The sequence below is a fragment of the Cryptotermes secundus genome, unplaced genomic scaffold (genome assembly GCF_002891405.2).
Source record: "Cryptotermes secundus unplaced genomic scaffold, Csec_1.0 scaffold579, whole genome shotgun sequence".
NCBI classification, from domain to species: domain Eukaryota; kingdom Metazoa; phylum Arthropoda; class Insecta; order Blattodea; family Kalotermitidae; genus Cryptotermes; species Cryptotermes secundus.
Window position 1 is genome coordinate 1,197,476 of NW_019719366.1, and position 10,015 is coordinate 1,207,490.

A 10,015-nucleotide genomic window follows, 5' to 3' on the forward strand; every position below is an offset into this window, starting at 1 on the left:
TAGACCTCCTCTGGCCTGCTAGCTGCTGCCCCCCCCCAGACCCTTCCCCTCTCCTCTCTTCTGATTTCCCATGTAGCCCCTCTCCATTCTCTTCCTGCTCTATACAGCTGGGTTTATTCTCGACATTAGTCTATTAGTACTTGCTCTCGTTGGTTCTTCACTTGCAGATATTCTTTTTTCTTCTACCCTGAAGATGGAGGCGATATGTTCCTCTGAAACGTCGGTTAGTGCAATATATACATGATGCCATATACCAGAAGACTGCTTTCTTCTTTATCTTCTAAGATTAACAAGTCATATTTTTTATATATTATCATAATAATGTCTGTTGAAGCAGTTTTCTTATCTGGTGAACTGCAAGTCTGAAATTCAGTGTGGCTCAAACTCTATATTCACTAATTTTCAAAGCTGCACATATACATGTTACAGTATTGCTGTAGGAGGTAAAACTGGCTGATTTTTTTTTTCAGGCTTTATTCTTGAAGAAAGAATGAAAATCTCTGATCACCTTCATAAATTATGAGAATTTCTTACAGGAACCCTCCTAGACATGACCAGTTTCTCAGCCTACCTCCACACATTGCACAGAGTGAGCAAATATGGCCAGCTATAAATGCAAAATGTTTAAAAAAATTCACCACTCTGCTGTTTGTATCACATACAGTGCAGGATAAATAATAAAACTTCAAATTTCTTTCCTAACACTACAAATTCTATATTAAAATACCCCAGTAAGTATTCATACAGCACAGCAGACAGCCTTTCTGCTGCCACAATGACAAGGAAACACAGCGCATTAACCTCCCAAGAAATTGACAGAAATAATACATACACTACTCTTGCTTCAGTGTTAACTTATTACACACTAGTTTCTTTACCGTAAGACAGCAAAACATTTTTTGACGATACAATTATGTTAACGATTTTGAGGATGGTGCCAGAGGAATACACAGAACTTTTTACCATAAAGCAGCCTACATAAGGTATGATGTACCCGGATTTGTCTTCGGCACATCTATACATATATATTTTGGAGGAACATACTTTTTGCAGTTTATTTAATGTCACTAGCTACACTGTATAGTATCAAATGGTGGAAGAGAAAAACGATGGAATGGAAATGACTTATAAGAAAGCAGTTGTGGCCTGAGGGAATGTGAAAAAACACAAAGCAGCTCAGGAAGGACAGCAAGTGTTATGGCCAAACATCTTTCGAATATAATCCTACAGCATCAGCACTATGTCAACCATTCAGCCCAAGTATACAGCCTCCATTTTCAGGGTAGAAACATATAAAATCTACACCTCAGGACATGGCATCACACAAAACTAGCTAATTAGGGTATGGGCTGCAAACAGCAGGTGAAAGTTGATTCTGCCTGTTGCCTCATTCTGCTGGTGTCTTACTTAGTTTACCCTTCAAATCTGAAGATGTAGGAAGTATGTTCCTTCAGAATATCAGGCTCTCTTCTAACTGCACAATGTTACAACTTGGAAGAACATAGTCTTTATCTCTGTAACTTCACCAATGTTATTTAAGGCATGAAATTTATGATCAATTATAAACAAATTACTTCAATCAGTGAATACCATATACAATAATGATCAAAACTTATAGAATTAGCATTTCACATATTATGCAGTGGAACTACATTGGAATCGTCAAATGCTGCACAACAAAACTGTGCCTGAATGTAAATATAAGAAGAATGTTATAATTATTAAAAGTTGTTCCTCTTAACCTTTGACATGTGAAGTTCTACTATACTGTAGCATATAAACCCACTGCTAATTAATGACTCTGTAAACAACTGCTATTGCTAGGTAATAGTCATAAAGAGTAATGCAGGAATGGTGTTCTCTACATGGTCTAAGCGATAGCCATGTGATGCTACAACAGAACTTTTGGAAGCAGTGTTCTCTGTGTGGTCCGTATTGATGCTATATAATGTGGAGCAGCTGCAATTACAAGTCTTGGGACAGCAATGAATAGAGGATGTTGGTGTGAGATGGCCACCAGCCTGAGAGTGAGTTATGAGCCAGTCACCGGCCAGTAAGGATGTGAACATGGGAGCCATGATGTTGGAAGCCATTACCAGGAGACAAACGGTGAAGATACAGCAGACTGAGAAGAATCAGTGCATGCTGTAGTGAATTAGTGATAGTACTAACGTTACTTGCAGTTACCATCTCTAAGTGGTCAATAAATCCAATTACCAATCCAATACCCATCTATAGTCACTCCATAAAATTGTGACAATACAATACTAAAAAATTCAGTTCCTGCTTAAAAAAAACCACTATATCTCCCTTACAAAGATACATAAGTTAATGCTGTATAGGGAAATAATTTATTCCACGAATATGAAACCAATACACACATACTGGGAATAAAATGCAAGTTCTTTATTGTTTAAGCAGACAGTATATGTAGGTACCACTCCGCTTTAAAGGGTTAAGTAGATATCACAGCCTAGTTATAATCAGGAAACCGTAGAGCCTGCTTTGCCATTTACACCACTCTGTTTTTTATATTCTGTAGATTGTCTACTCACTGAATGTGAAACATAATGTATTTACCAAATTAGGTCAAAGATCTTTTTAGTTTTATTTTTATTAAAATATGGAGAACAATTCTGTATTTGCAAAAGAAAAACATCGAATAATTCAACAGCTTTGAGAAAAGGAGACCATCTTGAAGCTATATAGTCTCAATACAGCCAGTGCCATTAAATAACCAACTTATGAAAAGGGGAAAATCAATCAGAACTGCTCAGTTTTCACTAGTTACCACCATACGTGCACACAGTCTATCCAGTTCTATGATTTTAGATACACTGGATTACAATTAATGGATCTGTATCTGAAATACATTTTGTATGACATAACATTCACCAGATGATTCTGTACTTCTGTTCAGAGATTATTTCACAATGCTTGTCAGTTAACTTGGACAGAAACAGCAGATGATCAGATGACTCAGTTAAGAACTAGAAAGGATGTGAAAGTGGTTGTGGCCTAAAGTGAGCCACTATCACTATCACACTATCATCTATTTGGATGAAGGGCCTGAGAAAAACCATAAAAAACCTCAGCTAGGATGTGTTGGGCTAAGATTAAAACCAGACACTCTTTGAACACAAGACAGAGGCATTACTACTTATTCAGTTTCAATACTTTCTTCTTAGCTTCCACTTAACCAGTGCAGCATCACAAATTACTAGTTTTTATGCATATTTGCAAGAAATGCAGAAAGCACCTATTCACTCTGCCTCGGCCGTCCACATAAAACAATCTGGCTCCTACTGAATGGATTTTCGTCAGTTTACTAAGATGTCTACAAAATTATGTTTCAGTTAAAATCAGACAATAATGGATACTTTACATGAAGACCCAAATATGATTTTTGAAAGTATCTTGCTGTCTCCTATTCCACTGATGATAGTGTATTGGGATTCCCATGAGAGTGAAGCCAGGGCCATCCCAGTCATTAATTTTACATATGAAATATCTGAATATGCCTCAAATATTACATTATACATACATTCTGTATCTTGTTTATATACTGTGTATTATGAAGCAGCATGAATCAGGACATGAAATTTCATAAAATAATTGCTGCCTACATTCTTGAAATTATACCATGTGCACAGAAAAACATTGTCACACACGGCATTTACAGATTCACATACTGTACCACTATTTTCACAGAAGGGTTACCTGTCCGTTTGAAATATACAAAATTCAGTTACGCCTGTCTAAAATGAAATCTGAATTAAAAATAAACTGAAAACTATTTAACACAGAAACAAGAAAGAAAGACGTAAATTTAAGAGCAACTGTTCTGAATTTCTTATGTGATTTTGATCATTAAAACATGTCATATGCAATATGCCATAAAAAAAGTTGAGCTATCCCCGTAACCAGCCATGAAGGCCCATAGAGTTGCAAGACGTTGAGGTTCCCACATTTTCTTTAGACATTGGCTCACAGATGACGATAAGGTTGTCAGCCTTATGTACTGACCACCCATTACCCCCAAGGAAGATTCCTAGTACTCATTTCTGTTAAGAGGCTGAGTCGACCCCAGGGCCATAGTGCTGCTGGAAGAATTAAGTAAACTGAAAAAAAAAAATCCACCTCATCAGGACTCAAACTTGTGACCTTCTGGTTTGCAGCATAATGCCTCAACCAACTATGCTACTGCATGCCCCATGTACTATGCAGTACCTTCAATAAACAGAAAAATATTCACTTGAGACTCTGTTAAAAGTACCTTACTCTAATTGCAGTAAATCCATATTTTTTATGTGGGCACTAAATAACTTTCACATTTTAACATCCCATAGACAGTATTGCTTGCAGCTGGCCTTTATCTATATAGAGAAAGGAAAATTTTAAGTTACATTATTTGTTCAGCAGCATTTTCTAAAAACTAAGAACAATTTTATAATGTAGGGAGAATATAATATTAAGCAGCAGTAAAATGACACAGATTTTACTTAAATAACTATGAAACTTCCTTCCAAATAATTCAAAATTGGTATATTTTCTCAGGGCCTATTTAATGAGATAACAGTTGTTTAACCTGTGAAATGTAGCACCTTGATCTACATCAAATATCAGGTTCTTCATCAGGTGTGACTAAAAAATAAAAGTGTCACCACAACTTTTTATACTAAGAAAGTACTCTGCTGTAGGACTATCTTGTACTTTGTATTCCACTATCTGAAAAGACACAAAGTGACAGCAGAAAGGATGCCGAGGAAGAGAGGAACCCTCAAGTTCACACTAACTGTATGTCCCACTACAAGGAGAGGTTACTTGAATCAAAAGTGTATTTTGAATGCATGTGAATATACATGTAATTAAATTACAATGTATAACACAACAGACCTGACTTTTAATTTCCAAATAATAATGTGTATAAATATCATATGCCATGAAATCAATAATATTACAACATAACTCAAAACAGACTGGATATTGTTAACAACTTGTAGATAAACAAACTTAACCCTATTATTTTATTTATGCTGTAACCATAATTGAGCACTGCAGGAAATGGGTGTCAAGACTGAATCCAGAAATACACTGTTGTAATATATAGTACAGGAGTTCTCAAAAATGCTGCATATTGAAAACATGGTAAAACAAATGATGGCATATGACATTTCTGGAACATGCCTTTGACAACCGGAGCTTATACACCATGGAAATAATAAAGGCACAAATATTTTGTTGCTGCTGAAAACTTCACCCTAAGATTGTATGTACAAGCTGAAACGTCAAAACCTGAAATTCTCTCATAGATCAATCTTACATGACATGAACTGTAATGTCTATCTACTTACCGCATTAAAATGTCATAAAAATGGAGAATGCCAATTTGAATTCACAACCTTTAAAGGTAAATGTCTGATGCCTGACCTGTTACAGTATGGTCCAGATGAAATTTTCAGCATATAATGAAAACAACAGCCGAAAACATTTAATACCATATTTACACACAAAGCAGTCTAACTCCTTTCATGCATCTTTCATATATATTTTTTCTAATCAAAAACAGTTTCATATATGCAAATATTTGTCCAAAACACAGCATACAATCATGAGTGTTCTTCAACACAGTCACATCACGCCACACACCCATCAAAAGAATAGGAAATCCATGTTTCCTGGCAGAATTGTGGAGGAGTGAGCCTGCCTTCTACACAAGCTAACATTTACATCACCATATGTGCCCAATAACCTGGCCCACTAGAATATCACAGAAAAGCTTTCTAGAATATTCTTATTACCATTTATCATTTGGCAATTTCATGAGAATATTTCACATATTTTTATTATAACAATACCACACGCAACTACAAGTGGTATATTGAAAATTCAAAATAAATTCTGTGGGCCAGGCCACAAATGTGTATGTGTGTAAAAAACATGTCTCGTTACTAATATACTCCATCCCAGTACACAAAAAGGGGCAGGGGGACTAAGAATGCTAAAACAACTATATTAATTACATACTAACACTGTGAACATTCTCTTAAATAAATGGCACTCATCTTAAGGCCATTGTTAACCCTAGTAACAGATACATTGTTCTGACATGAAAACATACTCTTAACTGTGATTCTACCGAAAATGTGAGGAATGAGGAGTGAGGACATAGCCCTCAAAAATACAGAGAATGTTCACAGTCCATAGCATTCCTATATAGAAGTGAGACAACCTAAGCTAGCACCTGGTTACTTAACACAAATTTGAAATGAGCTTTTGTAATGACAAAATTAACACCACTATTCTTGTCAAAGTAACCAGGCCATAGAGAACATCTAAACCACAGCAATGGAAAATGGCATTCAGCTGTGCAACAAAAATCCTGTTTTTCTCTTTACAGTATCTGAATGCCACTTTTGTTACATATTTTATATTTAAATAATTACTCAGTTACTTCAAGTAAACTGTCTACTATCCCACAGTTCAGATGAAGCAATTCCTATCATGTCTAAATAGGCATAGTACATGTAACCACCCAAGGGCAGTGACACAGAGCCTGTGAAAACAAACTACTTTACTTCCAAAGATATTGCCACTTATCCTGAAACAGATATGCTCAGAATTTCTTTAAAGAGACTCTGACTTCTGGCATTGTTAGCAGCTAATGCACAAATTTATATAGTTAAAGTGTGTCTGAAATGTATATTTTCCGTGGTCTAATTTTTCTTAAAATTCCTTTATTTCCATAATTATTAATCATTACATATGACACTTACTTCTAAAATTCAAATGTTCACAGCACACACATGTCCAGAATTATACTCAACACACAAAAGTTGACAGCTGCAACACACTACTTTCTTATCGAGGATGTGTCCGCCTCAGTGCTTTCTTGAAGCGACGTTCAGGCCTTACAGCATCACCAGCAGCTGTAGCTCTGTAACAAATTTAAAACCGTTATATTCTACAGATCAGTGGCTAGATTCTTATACAGAGTTAAACAAAATTCATGCACAAGTTCTCCATAGTGCAATTCCTTGTTAAAAAGAAGTAAGAAATACTATACAATGTCCTGCAATGTTTAAGTTTTATAAATGCACAGCATTGTTAAATAGCACACACTATCGAATAATTAACCATGGGTGCCTCACAGTTATAACAGGTGTTCAAAGTGGCCTCCATCCATCATAAGCCAGATGGCAGTGCACTACATCACATTCTTTCAAACATAACCTAACATCTTGGCATCACAGCTGCTTGAAATCTTTACACAAGACATTTGACAGTCTTGAGAGGAACTGCATAAACACGCTCTTTCTGGTGCCCCCACAGGAAGAAATCCATGTGAATTAGATCCAGAGACCAAACAGGCCATGCCATTGGCCCTTGATGCCCAACGCACCTTCCTGGATGTACAATGTTCATACAACAGACATCTGCTCCATAGTGTGCTGGAGTGTTGATGTACTGAAACAACAAATTTGGCCTCACAGCCAGAGAAACATCTTCAAGGGGTTCTCCTAAAACAATTTCCAGTAAATCACAATATCACTGAGCAGTTAAGTCTGTCAGGTGTGAAACAGGAGTACATGACAATGTCCCTAACAATTCCAGCCCACATGCCAACAATGAAGTGTCTGCAGATAGCACAAGGCTTATCCTGTGTCCCAAAGAGACTGTTGTGGACACTGAACACACACTCATATGTAACAACATATGTTCACAGAATTTTATGAAAGAAAAAAAGGTTTATATGCAGTATGTTTATGTTGCAACCACTTGAAAAACTGCATCCATAGAGGATGACTGCCTGGAAAGAAATGTGCACTCTGTGATTAGTGGTAAGAATGCAAATGAACATCATGAAATACTTTGAGGACCTGCACTTGGGAATAGTTCCAAACCTCATGTGATACTACTCATGCATTAGCATTTCCATGGCTCTTGCTGCATAGCTGCAAATGACATCTTCACTGACTGGTGTCCACAGTACGTGGGTGATCTGCATTCATATGTCTGTCTCACAGAGATGTTGCTCGTCATCATACACATTAGCATACAGATGACATCAACAAGGATAATGCAGCAATACCAGTTTCATTACTTCTGGTACCAAAGGCTAACAACATGTCACAGAATTTGTCCATGATCATTCATTCACAAGTGACTCCTGTTGTGCAATGTGTCTTGAGAATGCCTAAAGATGTGCTACATATCACTGTGACAATACTACTGAGAAGTATGTTACACATCTGATTGTGACATTTATTTTAAAAAGTAGGCTTCTTAGAACATACAAGCATGCTGTATAACATTTATTACTTATTTAACATGGAACCACACTGAAGAGTGCTTGTGCCTGAATTCCGTTTCACTCTGCAGATTACAGATTTTATGAAAATGTCATATACAGAGGGTGGACAAAATAATGGAAACACTAAGAAACTGTCTTGGCTACAATGAAAGAACTTCAGCTGGCAAAACTGAATGTTCTTCCATTTGTTAAAACTCTGTAGTGCTCATGTAAGTGCATTAGTGATTGTGTTAAGTGGCAGTCCATTTGAAAGATTCAGAAAATGGGAGACTTGTCTGATTTTTGGAAGGGGACAAATCATTGGTGCCTGTTTAGATGGTACATTGTCACAAAAATTCCATGTTATTAAGTGCATCAAGCGTGACAATTTCTATGGTTATGTCAGTATAGACAAATCATGGGAAGACATCAGCAAAGAGACACAGTGGGCTAAAATCAACAATAACTGAAAGAGAAGAGAAGGACTGTTTCAAAAAAATCACAGTACTGCAGCATAGGTGACAGCAGAACTGAATATTCATTGTGAAGACCCTGTTTCCACAAAAACTGTCTGACGAGCACAATCACCAGATCTGAACATCCCTGAACCACTCTGGTCAGTTCTGGAGACTAGAGTGAGGAACAGAGTCCCACCTCCAACAACCCTAAAGCAATCTGAAGATGTTCTTGAAGAATACTAGTATATAATTTTGTTACAGACTGTTCAAAACTTGTACGAGTCCATTTCAAGAAGGCCTGTGGCTGTACAGTAAGGCAAAAGGTGGTCCAACACTATATTAATAAAGAAATGTGTACAGTATCTGTAGTGTTTCCATTTTTTCCAACCCCTGTATATTAAAACCTCTAGAACAGCACAGTACATTTTTATATGCTATCACACCTATGTAAAGCACTTCTCCATAACAATGCAAAAGTGTGGGTTCTCTTAATTTGATTATATAGCACTCGGCCATTTGTTTCCATCTCTATTGCAAAATAAACTTTTATTTTTAAATGTCATTACAGTCATGTTTAATCTTCTAAAATGACATTAAAATAACATAATGACATTTTATAAAAGTAAATGTAATTGTAATGACATTTTCAAATAAAAGTTTATGTTGCAATAAAGACGAAAACAAGTGGCCAAGTGATGCAACAATGCAACAGGATACTGAAATATATTAGGTTAAATACATTTAAATGCAAATCTGAATAATTACCAAATGAAAATAAAAATCACATCCAGCAAATAATTTGGACCAATACAAGAACTTCTTTCATTCAGGAATTGGGCATGAGTTTCATTTACAAAAGCAAGAAAAAAATGTGAATATCAACGTGGGTCCGGAAACGAATTTAATTTTTGTTACTGTTGACATAGTACTTAAAGACACCAGCAGCAGTCTTGCATTAATGTATGGTCAGGGATTGCTGGAGATGCTTGGTAAGTCCACATGTCCACATGTTTTGCCACGTTGAGTTACAGGCAACCACTACCGAGATTTCCTCTTACATGATCTGCCAAAGCTACTGCAAGCTATACTACTTGTAATCAGAGCATGAATGTAGTACATGCAAGATGGGACTCGGGCACATTAGCCATGATGTGCAAGATGTTCTGAGTAACATCTGTCACAACCGACAGAGAGGTTTAGCAGGACCCACTGCATGGCCTCCATGCATGACAGATTTGAATCCTCTGGATTTTTACCTGTGGGG

At 36.5% G+C, this 10,015-nt stretch overlaps 1 protein-coding gene across 2 annotated transcripts in view; it reads right to left on the minus strand.

Moving 5' to 3' along the window:
- Nucleotides 1–4,883: 4,883 nt before the first annotated feature.
- LOC111864827 (nuclear pore complex protein Nup153) overlaps nt 4,884–10,015 on the minus strand; it is a 33,568-nt gene continuing 28,436 nt past the window's right edge. For both annotated transcript variants that reach the window (XM_023852372.2, XM_023852364.2), the window contains exon 10: nt 4,884–6,937. In XM_023852372.2, the coding sequence (XP_023708140.1) occupies nt 6,862–6,937 (76 nt within the window). In that variant the 3' untranslated portion in view covers nt 4,884–6,861. The remainder of the gene's footprint in view (nt 6,938–10,015) is intronic.